The sequence below is a fragment of the Prionailurus viverrinus genome, chromosome A2 (assembly GCF_022837055.1).
Source record: "Prionailurus viverrinus isolate Anna chromosome A2, UM_Priviv_1.0, whole genome shotgun sequence".
NCBI lineage: Eukaryota > Metazoa > Chordata > Mammalia > Carnivora > Felidae > Prionailurus > Prionailurus viverrinus.
In genome coordinates, this window is record NC_062562.1 from 3,459,695 (window position 1) to 3,484,938 (window position 25,244).

General features: G+C 61.2%; 1 protein-coding gene across 1 annotated transcript in view; it reads right to left on the reverse strand.

Annotated features, from left to right (window-relative positions):
- Positions 1–2,586: 2,586 nt before the first annotated feature.
- Positions 2,587–25,244, reverse strand: part of MLLT1 (MLLT1 super elongation complex subunit) — a 67,806-nt gene continuing 45,148 nt past the window's right edge. The window contains 10 exon segments of the mRNA XM_047834820.1: positions 2,587–5,348; positions 5,560–5,631; positions 5,835–5,906; positions 6,274–6,373; positions 8,453–8,561; positions 10,648–10,735; positions 15,525–15,605; positions 15,607–16,080; positions 20,006–20,131; positions 23,467–23,610. Coding sequence (XP_047690776.1) covers positions 5,220–5,348; positions 5,560–5,631; positions 5,835–5,906; positions 6,274–6,373; positions 8,453–8,561; positions 10,648–10,735; positions 15,525–15,605; positions 15,607–16,080; positions 20,006–20,131; positions 23,467–23,610 — 1,395 coding nt within the window. The 3' untranslated portion in view covers positions 2,587–5,219.

The following is a 25,244-nucleotide window of genomic DNA, read 5'->3' on the forward strand; positions in this document are numbered from 1 at the left end:
GGGCAACACGCGTTCGACAGTTACGGTTGCAACCAAAATGCTAACAGGAAACTTCAGAACAGCAAGATAAAGAAAACGCTCTGAAGCTCAGGCTGCTTAGTTCCGTGAGGAAAGCGAGCATGCAAGCCTGTGCGGGGAAACTCTGAAAAGGGAAGAATAATTAACGAAGCGGGGGGGGGGGTGCTAGTCCTACCAGAGAATAAATAAATTACAAAGCAGCCGTAATTAAAAGCTCAGGGATGGGTCGTAACTGACATCTGCAGAAGAGGGGAAGCCCAGCTCAGACAGAAACGCGTGCAGGGGCGGAGGAATGCACCAGAAGCGGCGTTTCTGGCAGGTGCAGGTGAAGGAAGCGCCGTCAGTCCGCCGCTGGGGACGGAGCGCCTCGCATCACTTCCGGGGCCCTCCCTCATGGTGAAACGAATTCCAGATGGGACAAACTGAAGGGTGAAGGACGGAGGGAGGGAGGGAGGGAAAGGGGGAAAGACATTAAGTCGCTGGAAGAAACCAGGGGAGAGCGAAGACTTGTACCCTCCCCAGGAAATAACCACCCCGAAGCCACGGGGCGGGGGAAGCTTGACGTAAACGCAAGGCGTGGGCGTGGCAGGGACGCCGCGCGCCAGACGTAGGGGCAAGCGGGTGTGCGGGGGGGACAGAACGGCTGCCGAGAGCTAGTGTCGTGCTCCACGAGGGGCTCCCAGAAATGACTCGCAGACACACAAGCACGCAGGTGCCTACGCACGACGCCGGCAGAAGGCGGGGGGTGGGCGAGGCGGGTGCCCCGGGAGGCTGGAGACCCGGTGGCACCCGTGCACGGGGGGGGGTGGGGGGGGTGGGGGGGGTGGGGGGGGCTGACTATGCGCAGTCACGGCAGGGGACCGGGGAAGGCCGGCCAAATGAAGGAATGCTCAGATACCCTGGGGGAAAAGCGTGCGGGTGTAGGAGTTCTGTCTTGGTCGTGAGCGGACGATGGCTCTCCAGGGACACGTAAGAAAGTGGACACGGAAAAGCCAGGAATGAGGGTCACTGCTCACTGTGCACGTGCCCTTGGAGCCTTCGGACTGGTCTTGAGTTTGCATCACTAAAATACAAACTTAAAATGTAGGATTTGAAAATATCCAAGGCAAGAGCTTTTAAAAGGGACAAAGGTGTCATACTGATTGATGAAAGAAACACATCACGGGGCGCCTGGGTGGCTCAGTCGGTTGAGCGTCTGGCTCTGCATTTCGGCTCAGGTCACGGTCTCGGGGTTTGTGAGTTGGAGCCCCAGGTCGGGCTCTGTGGTGCCAGTGCAGAACCTGCTTGGGACTCCCTCTCTCTCTCTGCCCCTCCCCCGCTGTCTCTCTCTCTCAAAATGAACTTGAAAAAAGATCCCCAAAATGTATGGAAACTGTTTTCACTAAAAGACAAAAAGAAAACTTTAAAGGCACCAGAGACCAGACTCAAAGAGGCAAGAGACCAAAGTGCTGGCTTCTCAACAGAAAACGCAGGAGGCAGACAGCCACACCCCTGCCCGCCCTCAACTGCACTTAGCGGAAACACCTTTAGGAACTAAGGATGAAACGGAGAGGTCTTTTTTGCACGAGCAGAAGCAGAGAGAATTCACTGCTGCTGCTAATTCCTCAGGCTTAAGGACCGTGATCCCAGATGGACCCACGGGAAGGAGGAGGACGCTACAAGGCGTAGACACACGTCCGCACTTGCAGGAGCACGTGCCTGGGCTTGAGTCTCAGAAATGCGCCTACGTGCCATCCCACAGGGAGGTGGACTCTCCAGGGCTGCCTCACCTGCCCGTGGGGACTCTGTCAGCAGCACCCACCCCACCCCGTGCTTGCGACGAGTCCGTGAGTCCTTCTTAGCATGGCGCCTGGCCTGTGGCGAGCCCTGCTGCATTCTTACCCCCAAGTCGTCCTTCACTGCGTCGTGGGGGCTGGGAGCCGTGGGAGCCACTCCAGATCCTGCTTCGGGAGCTCTGATCAGAAACTGTCCCAGAAGACTCGCAGAATCTTTCTCCGATAGGAAAGATAGGGCAGGGGAGGCCATTGCCCTGATGCTGGAAGTAGAAATTTTGGCTACTGCCAAGAAGAAAGGCTCCTGAGGTTCCACTATGGCCAGCCGTCTCCCTTGCACCTGCCGAGAGCGGGGTGGAACTTTCGCAGTGGCCGGGCCGCTTCCGTGGGAGCCCGCAAGAGCTCAGTCTCCTCGGGGCTCACTCAGCTCTGCCACATGGGGTCCTTCCTACGCAGAGCCCACCGCGGGCAAACCAGCAGACGGGCACCCCAGCTCTCAGCAGAGGTGGTCTTTACCCACATTTTCCTACCTATCTCACCTTCTGTCACCTAGCTGTCCACCCATCCTCCCATCCTGTGAAGTCAGGCTTGTCTTTCAACCCCAACCCTGCCCCTTCCCCCAAGGAAAGGAACACACGTCAAAAGCCGGACCCGAGGCCACATTTTCCACCGTCCCGCCCCCCCCCCCCCCCGACCCCATCCCCACTCCTGCTGCCCGGGCTGGATGCCAGCCCTCTGTCCTCTTCGCGGTTGTACCAGGGGGAATGAAGCGGACGCATAAGGCTCTGTGCGTAAGTCTGCTTTCCCATCTGACTTTATTTCACTTTTTTTTTCTATAAAACTCCTCCATAATTTCACAATTTAACAAAAAGTTTAAAATTCAGGACAGAAACAATCCTGTGACTTATTACAAACACGATTCTCCTTTATTCCTTTTATCCAGGAGTTGGTCTCAGGCCGTGAGTGTCCTAGTTCCTAGTGAGACACATTCTTTGTAAAAAACCCTTATGGGTAAGAAAGGTATTCGATACCTTTTGCTTTCAGGTGTCGGTTTACATTTTGTTCAGGAGAGAGCAAAACACAGGGATCTGCACTGGGGGCAGGGGACTGAACACTAAACACGCGGCAATCACAAAGTGCCGGCCCCTTCCTATGGAAGCGTCCCCAGAGCCCTCGTGGGCCCAGCTGCCGGGCAGCTGGGGGTGGGCCGGGGAGGGGGGCAGCCGGGAAGGCTGCGGTCAAGGCCCTGGTTGCCTGGCACGTCCATCAGGTGATCGTGAGGCCAGCACTGGACCCAGAGCAGCTCTGGGGGACAGCACTGGGGCCTTCTGGCCAGAGGAGGTAACTGAGAAATGGGTTGGCGCTTCTGAAGGCCCCAGAAACAGCAGGAGGGGCCAGACGCTGCTGCTACCGAGGGCAGGCCGAAGCCTGGCCTTCCTCCAGCTGCTTCCTGGGGACAGCCCGGCTCCAGACAAGAACGCTGCCCGAGTCCGGTGTGGAGCCCGGGAGGGCCTGTGGCCCTTCCCAGGAGATGCTCCGGAATTGGAAGGGCTGGTGCCCTGGGGCTCAGGCTCCCGGCCATGGCCCCCAGCAGCCTCTGTGCAGAGGGCCGGGCAGCTGCTGCCTTTCACGTAGCCCACGTCAGGCTAGTTCCTTCTGTCCGCTGTCTTAGAGTTTCCAGAGAAGAGAGGTGCCCCACTTTGGAGTATTGTTGGCCTGCCTGGGGAAGGGGACGGTGACGGCACGGAGCCTGCCACACAGGCCCGCCCTCTTCCTAAAACCTCAAGGCAGTGGGGTCAGGAGAGAATCAGAGCAGATGGCGAGGAGTCGTGGCGGTTTCCTCTGAAAGTTCTCGGGCCTTCCCAGCAAGTTCTGGGGATTTCACCAGGGAAGCTGAAATTTGGGGAAACCTTGGAGGCAGGTCTCCCCAGGGAGTGTTTAGGGTCTGCCTGACAGACGGAATTGGGGACACACTAGTCGGGAACCACAGGGAAGGGGAGCTTGGCACTCCCCGCATCGGAGCTCCCGACAGGCGGGGAGGAGAGGCCCTCTGAGGGTGGGCTGGGGAGAGAGGGTGAGCCCACCTCGGGGCCCTGGTCCTTTCCCCCCACACAAGTCAGGGCGGGGGCACTGGGGGATTAGAGGCTGAGCAAACAGGACCCCAGCCCCCAGGAGCCCCACCCAGGGTGGGCTAACCCCATGAGGGCATTCTGGCTGAGAGGGTGGGGAGCCAGCTTGGCCCTCGGAGAGTCTCAGGCATGCGAGGAGTCAGGTCTCTGGACTGGCGTTGACTCGAAGGGGTGGGACGGCCAGGCCCGAACCAAGAGAGGGGTGCCCGGGAGGGCCTGCTGCCGGCTGGGCCCTGGCTCGAGGGGCTGGCTCTAAGTCCTGACGCTCCTCAAAAAGCTCCACAAACTATCTCGTCTTATTTGGCAAAAGCTCATTTTTTCAAAGTTCGAAGACTCCAACGACAGAAAGGAGGAAGAGGACCCATGGAAGGAGGAAGAAGACGAGCCGTGGGGGGCAACACACGACATGGCCCGTGGCTGGTGGAGGCCAGGAGGTCTGCTCCTGGAGGCGGCCGCCGGTCTGACCAGGCGCCAAGTGCGCAGAGGCCCCTGGGTGCCGAGGACCCGCTGCCCCGTCGTAGTGTTCGCCGGCCCTCGGCTGGGTCCTCCGGGCCACGGGAGGACGAGACATCCTTGGAGCCGCGAAGGGCGAGTCCTCCCTCGCCTCTTAGAGGCGCCGGCGATGCTCCAGCTGTGCCTCCAGCCCCGCGACAAGACCAGTGGGAACGTCTTAACCTAAAAGTCCCGCCTTACTCACCCCCCACCCCCCACGTGCACTGCTGCCACGGAAACGCACACCCGGAAACCGCTCTGGTACCTACAGTGCATACACATACGCTAGAGAGAGAACTGTACAGACAGAGTCCCAGCACAGTGAGAGCCCGCGGGGGACTGCACCCGGCCTGGCGCGGCCCTGGGCACGGTGGGTGTGTGGGAACCGTTGGGGGAGGCTGGAGGCAGTGCCCCGGCTGCTCAGAGAGGCCAGGGCAGTGAAACCATGCCATGTGTCCTGCGGCGGAGCGGGGCCCCCACCGCGGGCCACGTTTCCTCCCCTGCTGAAGTGAGGCCTGGTGCTGCCTTCAACACAAGCTGCTTTCTGAGGGGGGCCCAGGTGACGGCCCCTGAGTGTTGGGGAGCAGCGGCGCCGGCCTGCCCCCCCTCAGCCTCAGGGCTCCCGATCCGGTGGTGGGGAGGGGGGCCGGGAGCCGACGAGGAAAGTGCAGCTGGCCGTGCGGGCCGAGGACAGGGCGGTCACTAAGGCAGTGCTGCGGGTGGGTGAGTCGAGAGAGAAGAAGGAAGGCGGGGCCTGGGCGTGGCCTCCCGGGGCCCCGGTGAAGAGGGCCCGGCACCCGGCCCAGGGTCATGTGGCCACGGCCTCCAGGTAGCTCTGCAGCTTACGCACGGTAGTCTCGTCCAGGGAGAAGAGATCAAAGTCGAAGGTGGTGTTGGTGACGTTGAAGTGGCCGGTCTCCTCAATCAGGTTTACGATCTGGAAGATGGGGCAGGTCAGGTGGCTCAAGAGAGCAGGAGGCTGGTCTGGGTGGCCCTCACCCCTCACCCCGCCCCCTGTCAGGCTCTGAGGGAGAGGAGGAGGAGAAGGGCTTCCTGGAATGTCCCGAAGCATGCACGCCTCCAGGGCACCCCCTGCCCCAGACGCATCTGAGAGAAGGGGGGGGGGGGGGGGGGGGGGGTCTCCGCACCTGTTGCAGCACGTTGCGCTCCCTCAGGGCCATCAGCCTCCGGTGCAGCTCCACCAGCTCATCCGTGTAGGCCTGGGGGTGACGGAGGGGCGCTCAGCCGGTGGCCGCAGCCCCACCCTGCCCACAGTCCCACCCATCTGGGCCCAGGGTGCGGGAAAGAGGAAGGCCTCAGGCACCCTGGGTGAGGCTGGGACAGGGCACAGGCCAGAGGAGTCTGTCCAGCTCCGGGGGCCCAGAACTTCCCTCCCACCACCCGCCGGGCCCCAGTCATCCACCTTGTCGTAGGTGCCCCTCTTGAGGATCTTCTCGGGCTTGCTGCAGGACTCTGGGCTCCTCCGGCCTGACGCTGCAGGGCAAACCCAGATCTGCTCTGAGCTCTTGCCCTCACTCACCTCCTCCCCCAGCCCGCTGGTGGCTCTCCCACCCGCCTCCAGAGCCTGTCTGGAGCCCTGGGGCTGGCTCCTATCCTCCTTCTTCTGACCCTGACTCTAAAGGCAGCCAACCATGGGCAACCGATAGATCTCTGGGGTCTGGGGGGAACCAAGCCTCCCTCTGCCCCCACCCTCAGTCTCCATTCCTTGGAGCCTTAGTCCACATCCCGCAGCCCTGCCTCCAGGACATGAGGGCTGAAGCAGAGACCTGCTCGCCCAACAGACCACCTCCTCCTCCTCCTCTTCCTCTGAGTGGGGGCCACCTGGGCATCCCCCAGCTTACCTTGCTGTTGGGTGGGGGCGGCTTCTTGGAGGGAGGGGGCTCCCGGCTGGGCAGGCAGGAGTCGGCACTGTTGTCACTTTCACTGTCACTGAAGCTCAACCTGAACACAGGACACAGCACCCTGTCAGGCCCCCACCACCTGCTGCTCTGGGGACCTGTGCTCCCGGATCCTGCCCTTCGTTCTTGGTTCGGCGCTCCGCTAGACCCCAGGAGACCGGCCTCACTCGGCACAGAGCCCCAGAGCAGCACGCTGGCACTCTGAGGGGCTACGTGGGGCTCCGGGGCCAGCACACAGCCCAGTGTCGGTCTGCGGTCTCACTCCTGAGCTCAGCTCTGCTGCTGGTGACCCTGCAGGCAGAGCCCCCTGCGGCAATCTGCCCAGGGTGAAATCTCGGCTCCCACCTGAGCTTGACCCCCTCTGGACGGCAGGCTTCTGGCAGGGACGTCAGGCACCCTGTGTCCGGGAATAAGCATTCAGGCTGTCTCAGGGGAAGGGCGTGGCGGCTCGGGGTCACAATCCCCAGCACGCATGAACCTATAGCCCCGTCTCTCTCACTACGTCTCTTCACACAAAATATGTCGGCCCGTCCGTCGCCTTTAGCCCTCTCCAGAGTCTCTCGAAGCATAGTGAGCAGGTGTGGAGGGAACTCATCCGTGGGAAGAGTCTCCGTCCAGACCCCCAGTCCCTGGGGACACCCCGGCCTTGCCACAGTCAGGAGGAGTCCCCCCGGGCCTGCCAACATCTACCACACGGCACATCCACCTGCTGCTTTCTCCTTCTGCCTGAAACAGGCCTCCCCACAGAACGCAGCGCACGAAGTACCCGGGTACACGGTGGCCAGAACCTTGGCCCTGGGGGCTCTGGCCTCACTCCTCCAAGGCCACGGCTGTCCTGTCCTCAGAGGGGCTTCTCCACAAGAAGCACCAGCCCCCAGGGCCCTGCTGTTCTCGGGGGGCCCAGGGCCTGCTCTCTCCCAGACTCCTGCAGCTGCAGGTCTGCCGTGGGCGGGGGGTGGGGGAGGGTGGGAACAGGCCGGCGGGAGGTCTCCTCGTTGCCCAGGTGGCACTATAGTGTCCCCCACGCCTGCGGGCCCACCAGGTAGCACCTCCCGAGAAAGCAGAGGGAATAAGGTGGGGCTCTGTCAGCTCACCGCAAGCAGCCACAGTGCCAGCGTGACCCCTTCCCTGGAGCCCCAGGAAGCCCCTGAAAAGGACACTAAAGGCCCTTCTGCACATCTGGTCCCTGTGCTGTGCCAGGAGCCCCTCAGGACCGGACTGACACGTGTTAGAGCTCTCAGCATCCCGCTCCCAGTGCCGCGCACTGCCAGCACACCGGGTGGTCATTCCCGTCATCCCCCCGGCCCGCGCCCCAGTTTCCCTTACCTGGAGGGTGCCGGCAAACGCAAGAGCCCGTTTAAGGACTCTCTCGGACGCAACTCTGGGCGGCGGGCTTAAGCGGCATGACTAACAGCGCCACGGCAAGCACCCATTGGGCGTCCCTGAGCCCGCTGGGTGCAGACCCAATGCCCAGCCCATCTGAAAGATGAGCCACTGAGGTCGCGAGGTCTTGGCCTCCCAGGCAGGAGGGCCTATATCAAGACAGGGCCGCTGGCTCCCGGGTCTGCCCGTTCTGCAGGCCTGGCGCCGAGGCCGGCATTTGCTCTGGGCTGCAGGCTAAGAACACACAGCCATCCCTGAGGTGGGCCCGCTCCAAGGGTCCGGGGGCGCCCAAAGGAGGAGCCTCAGCTCACCCCGCTCTGAGGAAAGGACAGATGTCACCCTCCCTAAGCCAGCAGGCAGCCACAGCAGCTCCCCACGCTGGGGTGTGTGCCGGTCCCAGGACGGTTTCCGGGCCGCCCTCACCCCGGGCCACGCAGGGGCAGAAGGGGGAGGGGGAGGCGGCCCCCTGGCCCGAAAGCAGAGGAACGAGCCTCCCCCTACACCCTGAACCGGCCGTCAGGCTGCTGTGCGCTGCCTCACTCCCCTCTCGGCTGGTGACCGGACCTCCCTCCCTGCCCTCCCTGCCCAGCAGGCACCTCGGGAGCCGCAGCTTGGTGGAACTGAGAGAGCACGCAGCCCCCAGGGGTGCCTCGGGTGGGGTGCTCCGGGGACACGCTCAGCCCGGCCCCGCCTCCTCGCCCCCTCACCCGCCCTGCTCGCTCCCCGAGGGCCCAGGCACCTGGAGTCCCTCCCAGCATTGGTCTTCCCAGAGGCCTCCTCGCCCGACGAAGAGTCGTCTTCGTCGGATTCCTCCGACTGCAGGTCCTCCACCATGGAGCGCAGGGGGCCTGGGGAGGGCAGCAGGGGAGGCAGGCAAGGGGACAGAAGCAGGATCAGGGCTCTGCCTGCACTCCACAGGTTCCCCTGCACGCCCGGGACCACGCGGCCCTTCTCGAAACCGTGACCCCCAAACACACCCACACAAACCTGCCTCGGAGGTCCCTCTGGCCACCTGAGGTCTGCCACCCGCCTCCAAGAGCTACCCCCGTGGCCACCCCCTTCCTGAGGGACCCCCTGGCTCCCCACCCCCTACCTTCCTGGCCCTGCTCGCAGGCTTCTGGCCCCTGGCCCTGCTCGCAGGCCTCTGGCCCCTGGCCTGCAGCGGGGCTGCAGGGCCCCTCCATCGCCCAGGCTGAGGGGCAGCCCTCCTCTGCTCCGGGTGTGGGGAGCACAGCCTCTGCCTGGAGTCTCGGCAAGCCAGCCCCGGCCTGGGAGGGCAAGGCAGCCAGAGCCGGGGGCACAGAACCCTCCCGGGCAGCCTGCGCCCCTACTCCGGCCTGCCCAGCCCCTCAGCAACCCCCTCCGCTGCTCTGGGCCAACCGTCCGCTCCTCTCTCCAGAGGCCCACAGTTCCAGTCCCCTACAGACGGCATCTTGGTTTATATTCCTGTTACCAAGGCAACAGAGGGACACAAAGCCCTCAATTACCTTGGTCACATGATCCCGCTCGGGCAGGTTCCCCCTCCCTTCCCCATAGATAAGAACCCTTGGAGCGAGTGTGGGCTTTGAGCATCCCATCCCCCATTCCCCTCGGCGACTGCAAGTCTGAATTCCAGGCAGGCCATACCCTACACCCCCCCCCCCCCCCCCCCACGATCCACTCCCAGCTCTCCCCAACCCTTGAAAAAAGGATTCTAGGCTGTGGGGGCAGGAAAATCTTGGCCCAGTTCACCAGAAGTAATGGTTCCAGTTTGAGGGTGGGCCCCTTGCTGCCCTCACCTCAGCACCCTGTGTGTGGGCTGGGGCCCCGAGACCCACCCTGCACCCAAGGAAGGCCCTCCCTGCTCTGGGGCAGCCAAGTGGGCCTCAGGCCCTCTTCCACCAAGCCTCCCCGAAGGCATGAGGGAAGACAGAAATGCAGACTGCTGGGGTCTGAGCCTGAGTATCAGCCAAATTACGCAGCAAGAGCAGAACCTATCCTACCCCATCCACGAAGAGCTTTGCTGGGGTCGGGGAGAGAATGGGAGCGGGGGTAGGGTGAGGATGGGGGTGAAGACTGGGGCAGGGGTGGGGTGAGGACGTGGATAGGGGAGGGGGTGAGGATTGGGGCGGGGTGGGGTGAGGATGGGGGGAGGGGTGGGGATGGTGGTGAAGACTGGAGCAGGGGTGAGGTGAGGATAGGGATGGGGAGTGGGAGGATGGGGGTGAAAACTGGAGCAGGAGTGGGGTGAGGACGGGGACGGGGAGAATGGGGGTGAGGACTAGGGCAGGGTGGGGTGATGACAGGGATGGGGGAGGGGGAGGATGTGGATGGGGGGGCAGAGGAAACAGTGGTCTATCTGGGATGGGCTGCTCGAAGGAAGGAAGGAAGGAAGGAAGGAAGGAAGGAAGGAAGGGGAAAGGGACCCTCCTCCACAGGTCCACCAGCAGCAGCACCTCATCAGCAAGGCTCGAAGCCTTTGTCACACAGCTGGGCAGACCCGAGGGCCCCGGAGACTGACCCCAAAGACGAAAGACCACCAGAAAGGGCAGCACCTCTCACACCTGGCTGGTGGTCAGGGGACCTGCGTCTGTTTTGTTCTTTCATACGGATCCCCTGAGCTTCCAAAAACCCAGGTCTGCGGATCTCCGGGGGCCAGTCCTGGAACAGTCCAGGGCAAGGCAGCCCAGGTGTGGGGCTCCCCCACCCTTTCCCACCACCCCCCACCACCCCCGCTCCCAGGAAGCTGTCAGTGAACTTTTATGGCAGGGGTAGCAGCGTTGAGACACAGGTGTGCCGATGCTCGGGCGGGGATGAGCCCCCATGTGAGTCGGTCACGTGGAGGAGACCATCGCGAACCCCTCGGATTCAGTCCCAAACCCAGCGCCCCACTGGCTCCAGGTGGGCAGCGGCTGCCTCTGCACAAGAAAACTCCCTTCCTCGTGCACCACGCACCTTGACTGTGGTTCTGAGACGGCTCGAAATCCGAGTCGGAGCTGGAGTCGGAGCTGGAGCTGGAGTTGGACGGGCTCGACTGGGCAGACTTCACCCGCGACAACAGGGACGGGCGGGACAGTGGGAGAGGAGACAAGGAGACTCTTTCAGTCCGAGGGGAACAAGCGGGGCGATGAATGCCTCTGGCCTTCACCGAGTCTCGGCCCAGACCCCCACTCCAAAGCTCGCCGAGGCGCCAGACCCCAGCACCCCCTGCCTAAGGCACACATGAGCTGGGCTCCACGGATGGCCCAGCTCCCGGCTCCCCCTCAGCCCCAGGACACCGGTTAGCATTCAAAATGCAATGCAGGACTTTTCTTTTCCCACCGAGGGACTTGAACTTTCTAGCAGTTCCAGGAGAAGCTCCAGATCACACCTGCCTGGGCAGGGGGACAAGGAACTAGACAAGCCGTTGATGCAGGGCAGGGGGCGCTCCTCTGTTTGTGGGCCCTCCTCTGGTGACAGCATGCCCCAGCTGGTGTGGGCGGTGGTGGTGCCGCCACAGGGCACAGCTGAAGGGTCTGGACAAGAAAGGTGGGTGCAGAGACCCCCTTCTCATCCTGCCCGTTCCTCACGGCCCATCCCAAGGCTGACGCATGATCAAAAGGCGTCTTCCTGCCACGTGCTGTCATCCACCGGGCACCTGAGGTCATGACGAGCATGTGTGCACATGACCAGCAGGTGAGGACACAGTGGCCTGTCACGCGCAGAGCCGGCCAGTCACACCCCTTCCTCTTTCCTTTTTGCAGCCAGCCACCCCAAACTCAGCCACCAGGGGGCAGTAAAAGCCAAAAGAGGACAATAGATGGTAGATAGGATGGGAGGTGGGGGGGTGGTTAAGACGCCTGGGGGTTGCGCCTCTCTTGGTGGACAGGGACCTGGATAGGGACCATTTGCTTCAGACGCATGCATGCTTGTGGCGGGGGCCTCTGGCCGTGCCACACAGAGTGCTGAGCCAGAACAGGGGCAGCGTCTGTTCCCAGGCCCTTGCTTTCTGCCAACAAGCTACTCCAAAGGGGCAGCATGGTAAGCGTGGGCCAGGGGGCACAGGCCCCAAAGGGCATAAGAGCATAGTCCAGAGCTCAGAAGGTCTGCCTTGGCCCAGAGTGCCCCCAATGCATGGGGGGTTGCTGCCTGAGACCAGCAAGGCTGTCCTCGGGACGGGCTATCCAGCCCTCTGGCCTCAGGATCCTCTGAAGGAAATGACAGCTTCAGCACCTAGGATCAAGCACCTCCCCTTGTCAAGAGGAGGGAGGGGGCCGGGAGACGGGCAGAGGCACCCAGCGGCGTCTGCGCAGGTGTCTCAGGAGTGAAGAGCCCAGAAGAGCCCCTGACCTGTTGGGGCAGAGGACAGCCCCTCTAGATGGTCTGTGGACCAGGGGCGGGCCCCAGCCCATGCAAGGGGCCCTAGGAAGGCACAAGTCTCCTCCTCTACAGACCCATGAGTGATCCAGGCTGCCCCGGGGACAGAATACTTTGCACCTGATGAGTGAAAGGAGTGAGTCCTCCAGGGTTTACCACAGTCTTCCAGAACCCACTCCCACCTTCCCGACGCACCCCTACTGATATCCCCTACTCACCACCTTCACACTGGCCAACGATGTTCTCTGGGAAGCCCTCCCTGGGGAAACCCGGCCTGGACTGCCATCAAGCACTGACCACTGAAGAGGGGCCATCCAGACCAGCATGACCCCACGACCGCCAGCAAGGGGCCCAGCTGGGCCTGGAGCTGCAAGGCGCCTCCGGCACGTAGACCCCGAGTTCTTATTCTGGCCCAGGGGTGCTGCATTCTGACCCTAGCTTTCTCACCAGCATCCCCAGTTTTAAGCCTCAGTTTCCCGATCTGCGAAAGAGCGAGTGTGCCGGCCTCTGCTCAGTGTGTACAGGTGTGTGTGTGCCGGATGCTAGCGCATGAAGGTCAACGCCAACTGTGCCAACGGACCTCTGGGGCACAGGCCTCGGGCAGGACTGGGCCAGGGACGTGAGAGCAGCAGGGGCTGTGGGGCGGGCACAGAACAGCAGGGCCACGTGCTAGACCAGGGGTGGCGGCAGCGCCCGGTGGGGAGACGGGTCGGCAGACTCTGGACACAGGGAGCCCCCAAGAGGCCAGCCTGGACCCTGTGTCAGAACAGGCGAGCACTGGTGGTGTCCCTGCTGAGCAGTCGGACGTGCTTCTCAGAAGGACCTGTCCCTCTTCCTCCCACGCTAGCCCAGAGGGCAGGGAAAGGGAGCCCAGAAATGATTTCAGCTAAGACAGCCAGAGCAGGTGTGGGTCAGAAGTGCACAGGAGGTCACTGTGAGCGCTGCAAAGTGTCCTGGTGCTCAGGCACACGGAGTGTCCAGAGGGAGGACAGAGGGCCTCCTGGGCCGTGACTGGATGGGAGCCACTGGCTCAGGAACCCCATGGACCAAAGAGACCACAGAAAAGCCACTGGAGGAGCTGAGGAGCTCGGCCCAGGGACTCAGACAAGGAGCTGCCCAGCTACCTCTGAGGGCTAAGGGGAGAGGCGACTCAGGGTCCACACACTGGTCAGAGCTTTCCAGTGGCGGCGTCCCATGTGGACTCCAGGGTCGATGGCCTGAGACAGTCAAGAGAGGCCCAGGAGGCCCGAGTCTGGAAGGCTATCTCGCCTCCTCCACCAGACATCTGTGCCTCACTGAGACCCCAGGGTTGTCAAATGGCAGCCAGTCACGATCTGGCATCCTGTTGGTGGCTGGGTCTCACGCCTACGTGGACCTCAAGTGGCTAAGCCTTGTCATTCAGAAGTCTCTCAGGATACAGAGCCCAGGGCCACTCTGGGCGTCCAGCCAGCCCACTCTGAGCAGAAGCCCCCAGGTGCTCACGACGACCACACCAGGATGGCAGTGTGGTCACTGGGGCAGGACACAACATGCAGCTCAGGTGGGGTGCCGGGGGAGGCCCCCGTCTCTTCCCAATGCAGGTCCACCAGGCCCGGGCGCAGAACGGCCTCGCTTAAAAGCGCCTGGGATAGAAAAGAGGGACAGTGCCTTCTGGGTGTGACAAGTGCTGGGCACACGGCACTGCCAGTCCTGTGTGTGTGTGTGTGTGTGTGTCCCTAAGCTGGTGGGATGCACTGTTACCCACAGGCTCAATCATCGCCTCCACAGCCTGCCCCTGGAAGCCACACGCTCAAGACATCGGTGCTGCTGACACCATCCACCCATGGCTTCGTCTCTGGGAGCCACTGTCAAAGTCCCTGTGGAGCTCTGAGAAGCCACACTGGAAGGCAAGCCTTCTGCCCCCGAGAGTGAATGGGGATTCATAAACACAAAAGGGACAGTGTGGAGGTTCCTCAAAAAATTAAAAATAGATCTACCCTATGACCCAGCAACAGCACTGCTAGGAATTGACCCAAGGGACACAGGAGTGCTGATGCATAGGGGCACTTGTACCCCAATGTTTATAGCAGCACTTTCAACAATAGCCAAATTATGGAAAGAGCCTAAATGTCCATCAACTGACGAATGGATAAAGAAGATGTGGTTTATATACACGATAGAATACTACTTGGCAATGAGAAAGAATGAAATTTGGCCTTTTGTAGCAATGTGGATGGAACTGGAGGGTATTATGCTAAGTGAAATAAGTCATACAGGGAAAGATAGACACCATATTGTTTTCACTCTTATGTGGATCCTGAGAAACTTAACAGAAGACCATGGGGGAGGGGGAGGAAAACAAAACAACACAAAAAGGTTAGAGAGGGAGGGAGCCAAAGCATAAGAGACTCTTGAAAACTGAGAATAAACTGAGGGTTGATGGGGGGTGGGAGGGAGGGGAGGGTGGGGTGATGGGCATTAAGGAGGGCACCTGTTGGGATGAGCCCTGGGTGGTATGGAAACCAATTTGACAATAAATTTCATACGAAAGGAAGGAAGGAAGGAAGGAAGGAAGGAAGGAAGGAAGGAAGGAAGGAAAGAAAGAAAAAGAAAGAAAGAAAGAAAGAAAGAAAGAAAGAAAGAAAGAAAGAAAAAAGAAAAAAGAAAAAGAAAAGAAAGAAAAGAAAAGGAAAAAAGAAAAAGAAACACAAAAGGGCACTGTGGGCTGGAGCTGGTGATACTCAGCCCCCCCACCCCTGCCATCCATCCAAGCACCTGTTCTCTGACCCCTTGAGCCAAAACAGCACTCGGAGATGGGGCTGCCACCAGAGGACCCCGGCGAGGTCTGGCTCCGCAGGCAACAGTCTGCCTACTGGCTGCTTTGTGGCTCAAGCCATCTCTGATGGTGACCTTAAGAACCGCCTAGAAACGCTGACGTGGCAGGAGTCCCGAGCCTCCCACGGTGACAGGACCTAGCTCCCAGAGAGGGGCTCCAGCCAGTGCTTAGAAAACATCCAAACTGTGTGCACAGGAGGGGGTGGTGGGAAGTATGGGGAGGCCTCGGAACCCACCGAGGCTCAATGGCCAAAGAGCGGGACGAAGACGCTCAGGGACGCCCCACTGGCACCGGGAGGGAGTCCCCGATGGCACTGACCCAGCAGCGGGCAGGAAAGGGGCGATGGTGACACGCAATCAGCCACCGGGTCCCTGGCCCGTGCAGGGGGCTGCCCAAGGAAGACAGCCGTGAACTCAAGGACAAACCTATCACGCTCTGCCAGAACTGTCTTCCCCTAAGCCCTGTGTCCGGAGTTTCCCAACAGAAGGAGAAACTGAGGCTTAGCAAGGTGTGCAGGTTTGCCCAAAGCTACAAAGAGCAACTGGGGGACCCCAGATCCCAGCCTCCTCGTCTAACCTTTGGGCCAACAAGGCCCCGAACAGCTCAGAGCCAGGAGAGAAAGGACAAGGCAAAGGGGCCGGTGGGGGAAGGACCACCTCACCTCTGTCTTGAAGGACGCCTCATCCTCCGAGTTGGACTCCTCCACCTCCGGGGGTTTTTTGATCTCCCTGGGCTCACTCTCGGGCCTTGACTTTCTCCCCTTTGCCGCTGCCCTTGTCCTTGGCTGGCTTTTTGTCCGAGAAGGAGGAAGACGAGGTGCGGGGGCGAGGTGCCGGGGCGCTCCTGGACCCCTTGGAGCTACTCTTCTTCTGCTTTTTGGCGCTGGGCTTGGGTGAGTCGGCGGCAGCCGGCCGCTTGCTGGAAGACTTGGGCGGGGGTGGGGGCGGGGGCCCGCCCTTGGGGGACACGCTCTCCAGTTTGGTCTCCTTCAGGGCCATCTTGGGTTCCTTGAAAGCGGCCTTGGCCGGCGGGGCCTTCTCCTCCTTGGGCGGCCGGCCTTCGCCTGGCTTCCGCGTGGCGTCCTTGGTGCTCCTGGCCTGCTCGCGCTCCGGCTCCTTGGAGGGGGCCTTGCCCTCGGAGTCCTTCCGTGGCCGCTCCCGGTGCTCCTTGGCCGTCTTATGGGTCTTGCAGGCCTTGCTGCTGTCCCTGCTGGCGTCCTGAAATGCCGGGGCAGGAGGGGGAGAGACACGGTCAAGTGGCATCTCGGGGTCGCCCTGCTCCGCCTCCCCCGACCCCTACAAAGTATAATCCACCTGATTCAGACTCAGCTAGAGAAAATCTTCCATAAAGCGAAAAAGTAAGGCAGCAGGTGAGAGTTTTAAATGGAGCTGTCCCTTTAAACTACTGGGAAGTGTCAGCAGGTCCCGGGCGACTGCAGGCTAAGATGCCCCTCTGAATTGAACTGACATATTCCCTGAGGGATTCAAGAAGAGCACACGGTGAGTCAGACACGAGACAGGCAGGCCACACGTACCCACTCCCGCTCCAAACTCGCTGCTTCCCGCTGGCCCGGGGGAGCGGAGGCTGCGTGCGGCGCAGGGGGTGGGGGAGCTGAGGGGCACCGGCGGGCAGGCCCCCCCCACCTGGTCCCAGTGCACGCCCAGCACAGCTCTTCTTTGGTCCCCACAGCCAGCATTTACTGAGCACCTGCTGGGCTCCCAGGTGCTGTGCAGAAACAGCTCCTCAGACCCCTCGCCCTCTCGCGATCAAAGCCGCCTGGGCAGCATTTCTAAAACACACACGATTCTTGGGTCTCCACCTTGGGAATTCGGAGGGTTGAGGGTGGAGCCCAGAAGCTAGTGCTGGCCAGGCAGGTCACGGAGCTCCTGCTGGAGACAGAGGCAGAGAGGGGCCCTGCGCCCAGGCTGCTGGGAAGGCCCCTGCGTGCCTGTGCTATCTGCAAACAAGGGCAGGACCACCTACCTCACTGGGTAGTGGTGCAGGGCCTGGCAGGCAGCAAGCACTCAACCAAGGGGGGCTGCAGCCACTGCCACCCACCCCTACGCGGCTGGCACACCCTGCAGGTGGGAGCCCCATCTGACGCCTCATTTGGACCTCCTTTCTATTGACACCCCGTCGTCACCCCCGTATATCCAGGTAAACCGGACAGGTGCCTGCCGTGCTTGGCTGCCAAGGGCTCTGGCCCACTCGGCAGGCCAGGTACACAGTCGGGCCCAGAGGCTCTCGAGACAAAGCTCACCAGGAAGCCAAGAGAGCCAGACCAGAGGGTGACCCACACCACGAAGGTAGGGGCTCCTCTGAGGCAGCTCACCCCAAGTGCCGAGGGGACAGACTGGAGCATGTCGAGGAGGGTAGGCAAAGCAAGAAAAGGCCCAGCAGCAAGGCCCCTGCTGCCCTCACAGCCCACCATGGAGCTTTCCCGGCAAAGGGACCCCAGGGACAGACAGTGCAGCCCTGAACACCTCTGATCCACTCCAGTCGCCGTCTTCTTGCAAATCCATACCCCATGTCAGTGCCAAGGCTCAGGGACAGCCCCACGTGGCCGAGGCTCACCGCCGCCTCCCTGGAGAAACATCGCTGGGTGCCCTGGCCCCAGCTCTTTGTCACTGGGGCCAGGGGAAGGGATGCTCACGCCACGAGTCCCCAGCACACGGTCTAAGGGGGCAGCCCCCCTGGGGACTGGCTTGCAGAATGGGGCTCCACTCCCCAGCAAGCTGGTCTCCTGAGGAAGCAGGCCAGAAGCAAATTCCACGTGTAATTCCGGCCTCTTCTCGCAGCGTCTGTGTGCCCACTTAGGTCGCAGGAATGGGTCCAAGCACCAAGAGGCACGCTGGCCAATGCCTCCAATGCAGTTCCCACCATGCCCCTACCCCCAAGTCCTAGGGCCAAGCGAGCCTCCACGGCTGCCCAGGACCTGCACAAGCAGCAACGGCCTTCGGAGCTGCAGCTCCTCACCAGGGTCTGCCCGGGGCTCCCAGACCGCGAGCCCTCTGAAATCACACGCTGACGTGAGCATAAGGTAGATATTCCCAGGGATAAGGACTCCTCCCAGTCGTATTCTCAAAGTGTTAATGACCCAAAAGTGCCTAAGAACCAAGTTTTAGAGAAAGGTCAACCAAGCCAAGTGGCTGACATCAGACAGAGAAGCAGGGTGCCCCTGGGGCTACGAGAGTACAGTTCAGGAAGAGGGGCCAACAGGGCCAACCATTACCGGGGTGGGAGCCTCCAGTTCCCGACCACCACTGCACCCTCTGGGACAGAAGCATCAGGGACTGATCTACCGAGGGCTGTGGCAGCCAGACTCGCCACCGGCCCCCAGGCCCGGGGCTCCCATGGTCAAGGCCCTGCAAGGACATAGCCCTTCCCTCCTGGCCCCTCTGCCTGGCGCAGGTGGCCTGGCCAATCAGACCTTCTGGCTCCAGGCTGCCAGAGAACCAATCTGGGTGCCCAAAGGAAGGTGCTCAGCTGGAGGAAGTGGCTGGCGCACAGGCGGTGCTGTCCAAGGAGAGCTGAGAGGGACTGACGGCTCAGAAGCGGAAGGGTTTCTTTGAGGACCGTCAGCAGAGAAGAACCTGCCGTTCGCTGCCTGAGAAACCCGTGCAGGCGCCTCCTAAGTCACGCTGCCTGGGGGGCTGGAGAAAGACCCTGGGGCAGGGAGGGGGACGGAATCCTGCCTGCCCCAGCCTCCCGGACCTGGCAGATACACTCTTCTGGCTCGGGGGGCTCGCTCCCAGGAATCTCAAAGACGCTGGCGACAGATGCTGCGAGCAGACACAGACGCAGTCTTGCCGGCCACCAGGGTGTCCTTACCACCCGGGGGGGGGGGGGGGGGCATTTCTTTGAGACGTTTTGGGTGGCTTGCAGATGACACGTACAGAAGAGATACCAACTCCTACTCTTTCTGTTCTGCAGAAAGTCCCGAAAAACGTAGATGGCTGACATAGAAACCACCAAGATCTCTAGCAAGCATCTTCCTTCCATTTAACCTCCATGTGGTTCAGGGAAGGACAGGCCCAGGAGGCCGGCATGGGGAAGATCCCCAGAGCCACACTCCATACCTGGACTCTGACCACACACGTCTGGAGAGCTTAAGTCAGACAAATCCGGGGATATCAGACACCCACTGACCTTGTGGAAAGTGCCAGAAAGACCCTGCCAGAAAGGCGAGAAAGGCGATGTGGCTCTCCTCCAGTGTTGCTGAAGAGTTAGGCTGGAAGACGGCCTGAGAGTTCAACCTGTCCCGCCTGGGGTGCCCCAGGTCCACAACACCCAACAGGTGAATGAAGCAAGAAACACGCAAAGATGAGAAATAGATACGCTTGTGGGGTCGGAGACGGGGGGACAAGCAGCCACCCTGAGAGCCAGATGAGCTTGGCCTCCGGGACACGGGACTGTGTGGGCGGCTGCAAGGGAACAGGACGCACGCTCATGAGTTTATATGGACATCAGGACACCATCTGAAGAGCTCCAGTGACCAGTCCTGAACAGTTCGGAGAGAGGGTCGCAGGAAGGCAGAGTGCCACCCGCCCAACAGGACTGAGACAAGAGGACAAAAACATTCCTTCTCGGGGAAAAATGAGCCTTCTCACCACATCGTCCCACTGGGCGCTTCCCCCAAATAAGCCTTCTGTGCTGAGAGCTGTTCCCAAAGAAAGAAGCCAAGCCTGGAACAGCCCAGGCCGGGGGTTGGGGGGCACCCAGCCCTGGCAGATGGGGTGTCCTGGCCACGCTCAGGAGGCCTGGGAGTTGGGCAGTCAAGGCTGTGGCAGAAATACTCTGTCCATGGGCCCCAACCGTGCGAGACTCTCAGGGTCCTGTCTTAGGAGGGAGCCCTAAGGCCCACTGATGCAGTGGGAGCAGTGAGGATGGGGCAGGCTCTCTGGCCTTGAAAGGAAGAGGGTGAAGAGCCTACAATTACTTGGCTGCTCGTGCAATCCAGCAGGGACCGACCCTCCTGAGTGGCAGGGAGCCGCCAGGCGGAGCGAAGAGCTCTAAGAGGAAGATGCCAAGGGAGCAAGTCTGGGAACAGAAGGCCCAGCTCTGCAGAGGGGGCGCCCTGAGCCCAGGACCCACCACTGGGCCCCAGTGCTCCCATGTGACTGGGCCTTCCGCCTCACTAACCTTGGAGCCGTGGGACGGTTTGGTCTTCTTGGGGTCAGAGAAGGCAGAGAGTGGAATTGTGGGTAACATGGGGTAGTCGGGGCTGGGCCTGGACACCGTTTCTGCTCCTTCGGGCATTACCATCACCTAGTGATAAAGAAGAGACAGATGTTATCAGTGAGCAAGGAGGCAAGAGGAAGTGTGCCTGCAGGAGTCCGGCCAGAGGCTGGGGGAGCTGCCTTCTGGGACAAGGGCAAGGGGGAATTGAGCGTCACTTGTCCAAAAGAATCAAAGGCGTTTCCTCCATGAGAGGCTGGGTGCTGAGTGCTCGGAGCAAAGCGGGCTCAAGGTGGCGAGTGAAGAGAAGCTGGGGTCCCAGGATGGCTGGGCCCAGGTGTGGCCGCGTGGCCTCTGGGAGGAGAGCCCCGAGCGCAGTGGACAGAGGGCGAGGCCAGGAAGACCAGCGGAGTGTGCCGAGAAGCACGAGAAGGCAACCGTGGCCCAAGCTGACCGGCACGCTGCGGTTTAGAAGGACCAGAAGCATGGTTTGGAAAGGCGAGAGGCCAGCCAGATACCCACACTGGGCAGCCGCGCGGCAGAGAGAGCAACTTCTGATGGGCGTGCGTACGGGGGACTTCACAGGGTCCCGCGTTTCCAGGGTGGGGGGTGGGGGGTGGGGAGACGAGCCCTCCTCCACGGTCAAGCAGGTAGAAGGTGACTGAACTGGCAGCATGGGAGGCAGAGGCAGGAGAGAACCGCACGGGGGTGGGCGCAGCACGAGCCTGCGGGGGAGGGCAGCGAGTGCCCCACTCTGTTAGCCAACTGCGAGGAGGAAGGGCCTGGAGTCCTGCCAGAAGGTGCTCCCGGGATCCCGGGCTCCTGCCGCACCTGCTGAAGGAGAGAAGGCTTGGGGGCAAGTTGTCCAAATACTGACACACTGCAACTTAACACTGCTAGCAGCCAGACACTCAGAGGCAGCCTTCCAGAGAGCGGCGAGACAGAACAGAAGAACGCAGCACACGTTAAAAAAAATAATCGTAAAAGGAAGCAAGGGGGGAAAAAGCATTCAGCTCAGTATCACGAGCACCATTAATAACCTTGAACGCCTGGGATTGATTCCCTGATGAGCCAAACCTCTCCTCTGAGGAGGCTGGTGTCAGAGAACACGGGGGTGATCCCCTCCCACAGCCCCCCGACCCCGAGGCAGCCCAGCCCGAGGCCTGAGTTCCTCCTCAGAGCCTGTCCGACCGCAACACTATGACCCACGGTGCCCAGAGCCCAGCTGAGTAGCCCCGGTCTCGGGCTCGCGAGGACACGTGTGAGAGAGAAAGGCGACTGACGGCCTGAGCCAGGAGCACACGCGGGTCTGGGCTCCCTCACTCTCCTTTCCTCCCTCTCTCTCGTGTTCAGGTCCCCTCTCTCCCTTCAGGTTCACCTCCTGGCCTGAGGGGCGGCTCCTATCCCTCTGCCCTGTAACAGCACTTTGAAAACAGGCGAAGCAAACCAGCGGATCTGCTTCCTCCTCCGCCGCGGTACTTCACGAGGACCCAGCACACCCGGTGGAAATACAGACCCTCGGCCGCAGAAGGAGCTCCTTTCTGTGCAGCTCAACTGCCGACGGGGCACCGGACGAGACCCAGTGCCGAGGGGACGGGCGGCCGCCTCCTCAAGGCTGGCCTCTGGCCGTCGGGTCACCGCCGAGGAGGGGCCTGGCGCTCAGGCGGGTAATCAGTTCCGGGTGACCGCGGTGGAGGGGCAGCACGGAAGGCCGGTCTCATCGACCCACGACTGGGCGGGTCTGCGGTCATCTGCCGCAAGATGGCAGAGGCCGGCCCCACTGGGGACGCTCAACTCCAGGAGAGCACACGAGGACCCCAAGTCACGTGGTGGGAGCTACTGTCCCACAAGAGTCCCAGGCTGCTCCTAAGACCAGAGATCACTGCTTTGCCGTCAGCCCAGGGCAAGCCCCAGAAGCCCACGGCCGCCCAAGGGTGAGAAGGTTCCTGACCAACCCACCGGCTCTCTGGGCAGCCCCCACAAGGGGGAAGAGCCCCTGGCAGAAACCACCGTGCTGTGGCACACGGGCCTCGCTCTCCCTCCTCCCTCCAGGACCGGCCCTTCTTCCCAAACGGCCAGCCAGACCTGCGCTCCCAACCTCTCCCCCTGCCGCCGCCTCCGCCCTCCAGTTTTATATGTTTTGGTGATGCACACTGAGCCTTCATCTCTTCTTAGCAAAGAAAAGCTCCTTACGCAGGGGACGGAGGGGGACGGCCCCTTGGTCCTGGAGCTCTGGGAGGCCCGTGGGATGTGACCTGCGTGTCTGTCTCCCACAGAAATGCTGTCTGTGGGACCCCTGGGTGGCAAGGGCTTGGGGAAACGTTTGGCAGCAGAAAGAAGGTGGACAAGCAGGGCTGGGGGAGACTGTCGACCCAGGCACCCCCTCCCCCTTCCAGAACTCCCAGGCGAAGTTCAGGACAAATGTCTCTGCAAACTGCTTCCAAGGCCTGCCTGTTTGTTCCCAACAGCCAGTACATGCTAGACTATAATCATAGACTCATCTGTTAGTAGGAACGCAATAGAACGTAGTCAAATTTTCTGCAATGAATAACTGCTTCTCTTCTTTTTTTTTTTAAATAAAGCTTACAGAAGACCCAACTGAATAAATGATGAAGGACTGCTTCAGAGGCCGAAAGCAGCAGCTCAGCCCAAACTCCCTGTGTGCACTGGGCAGGTGGGCCTCCTGACCCGAATCCTCCTGGCTGGCACCCAGGCAAATGCTCAGTGATTCTGGGTCACTAAAACATGGCTCTGGGATGTCCCGTGTCCTTGGCCTGGCCCTCCTTCGGCCACACGGCACAACAGTCCAGCCTACAGCCGAGCACCCCTCCTCCTCCACCTCAGGCACCCCTCCTCCGGCTCTGCACTGTGCTCCCGGCGCTCGGCCACCACACGCACACTCACTAAGAGGCCCAGGCTTGGAGAGCTGCCACTTGTTTGGCTTCACTAGGACAAAACTGCCAGGCCACGCGCATCATCAGGGAACCCCACGGAGAGCCACTGCTGTTCCCCCTGATGACGCAGTCCCGGCACAGCCTTGCCAATCCGGTTAACAGCTGGCTCCCACGCCTCGCCACGCTGACAGACTGGCCTCACGCCCACTCCTCCCACCCCTCCTTCCCATGAAGGAAGATGCTAATTAACCACAGTCAACCAGGAAACCATGGGGATAACTAGCGACCGGTCACTCACAGCGACAACGCCCCAGCACAGGCTCGGGGCACCCAGGTCCCACGGTGCTGCCGGGTGCCACGGATGCAAACTGCACCTCTGAGTCTCGGGCACCCGTCCAAGGCCGGAGACACATGCCCGGGAGACCCCGAGGTACCCCCGGCACCAAGCTGCTCAACATCAGGAGCCACGTGGGAGCCACGACCGAGCAGCCAGCGCGTCCCCAGCATCCATCTGCGCAGGGGCACACTCACCCCGCCAGCCATCAGGAGCTTGTACCGGAACTCGATGGTGGGATTGTTGAAGGTGAGCTTCTCACAGCGCAGGTGGTTCACGGGCGGGTTGCCCTCCAGGTTCAGGAACAGGTCATAGGTGAAGCAAACCTTCCTGGGCTCCTCCTTAAACAAAGAAAACAAGGAAGTTCATCTCACAGCCACGCAGAAGGGCGGGCAGGAGGCTGCAGGGACAGCCACGAGGCACGGTCCCTGCCACCGGCCCCTGCCCTTCTTTGCCCTCCGCGAGGCCTCCGTTTCTCTCTCCCGGTCCCTTATCTGCTTCCCTCTCATGTGCCTCCTTCTCATCCATTCCGTTATCCGAAAGAAGTCGACTTCCTATTTGCACTGGACCCAGCAAAGCAGCCTCCACAACAGAAGCACAGATCGTTCTCAGACGGTCAATGGAAACATTCCTGCTGATGGCACGTGCAGCCTGGCGCACACCTTCCCCTGCAACCCTCGCGGCCCCCGTCAACAAACGGAGAGACTGAGGCCTGAAGACACGACTGTCGGGTGGCAGTGCTAAGATCTGATCCGACTCTGAGGCCCCTGATTCTAGGGCTCCAGCCCCTGCTCCCTTCCTGGAAGGGAAATGTCTCCAGAGACATCCAGATGGCCAGCAAGCACACTAAGAGATGTTCAACATCACTAACGACTAGGGAGCCGCAAATCAAAACCACAACATAGCCCCTCACACCTACGAGGCCAGCAATTACTTGAAAAATGGAAAACAGCAAGCAGTAGTGAGGAGAAAACGGTGCCCTTGGGCACGGCGGCTGGAACGCACAACTGCCAATGCGGTCACTCTGGAAAGCTGTCCAGGGGTTCCTCAAGACATCCGACGCTGAGTAACGATGTGACCCATGTATCCCTCCTCACATACAGCCGAGAGAAGTGAAAACATACGTTCACGCAAACACTTGTACGTCCAAGTCCACAGAACAGCATTACTCTAGACTCAAAACTGGAAGCAATCCAAGTGTCCAACAGATGAAGGGACACACACAGTGAGGTCCCTCCACACAATGCAGTATCACAGCCGCGAGCAGGAGCCAGGCACCCACACCCGCCACCCCGCGGACGGACCCCGAACACGCGACGCTCAGGGAGGGAACCAGACACGAGAGGCCACACGGGGGGTGAGTCCACGTGTGTGAAACGTCCAGAACATGCTCATCCACGGACAGGAAGGGGGTTCGTGGGTGCTGAGGGCTGGGGGAAGACTACTGATGGGGACACAGTTGCTTCCTGGGGACAGGGAATGTTCTAGAATTAGAAAACTGTGATGGCTGCACAACACTGTGAATATCCTAAAACCACTGAATTTGTATGCTTTCAAAGGGAATTTCCTGGTATGTGAATTATACGCAATTGCTTTACAAGCCCTCCAGCAGGAGAGAAGCCCAGGGGTGCAGGTTGCTGGTGAGGAGCTCTCGGCACCTGGGAGGAGACCCAGGACACGGCAGTCAGGGGCGTGAAGAAGGGGGGGCTCCGTGCACACGCCCTCTTTCTTCCACCCAGACCGGCCGGGCCACAGCCCCGGGGAGAGAAGGGGGCAGAGACGGGGGCTGAGCCTACACTCCCCCTGCTCCAACTGCAGCCAGGGCCCCGGGCCACCCCACCTTCCCCCTCAGTCTCCACAGCCAGCACCACGGTTTATAGGAGCCATGCGAGCCCTGTGGGCCTTTTTGAGCTCTGATGAACGGGCAGCGCGTGGGAGTGGGGACCTGACTGGCCCCGAGCCTACTTCTGGACAG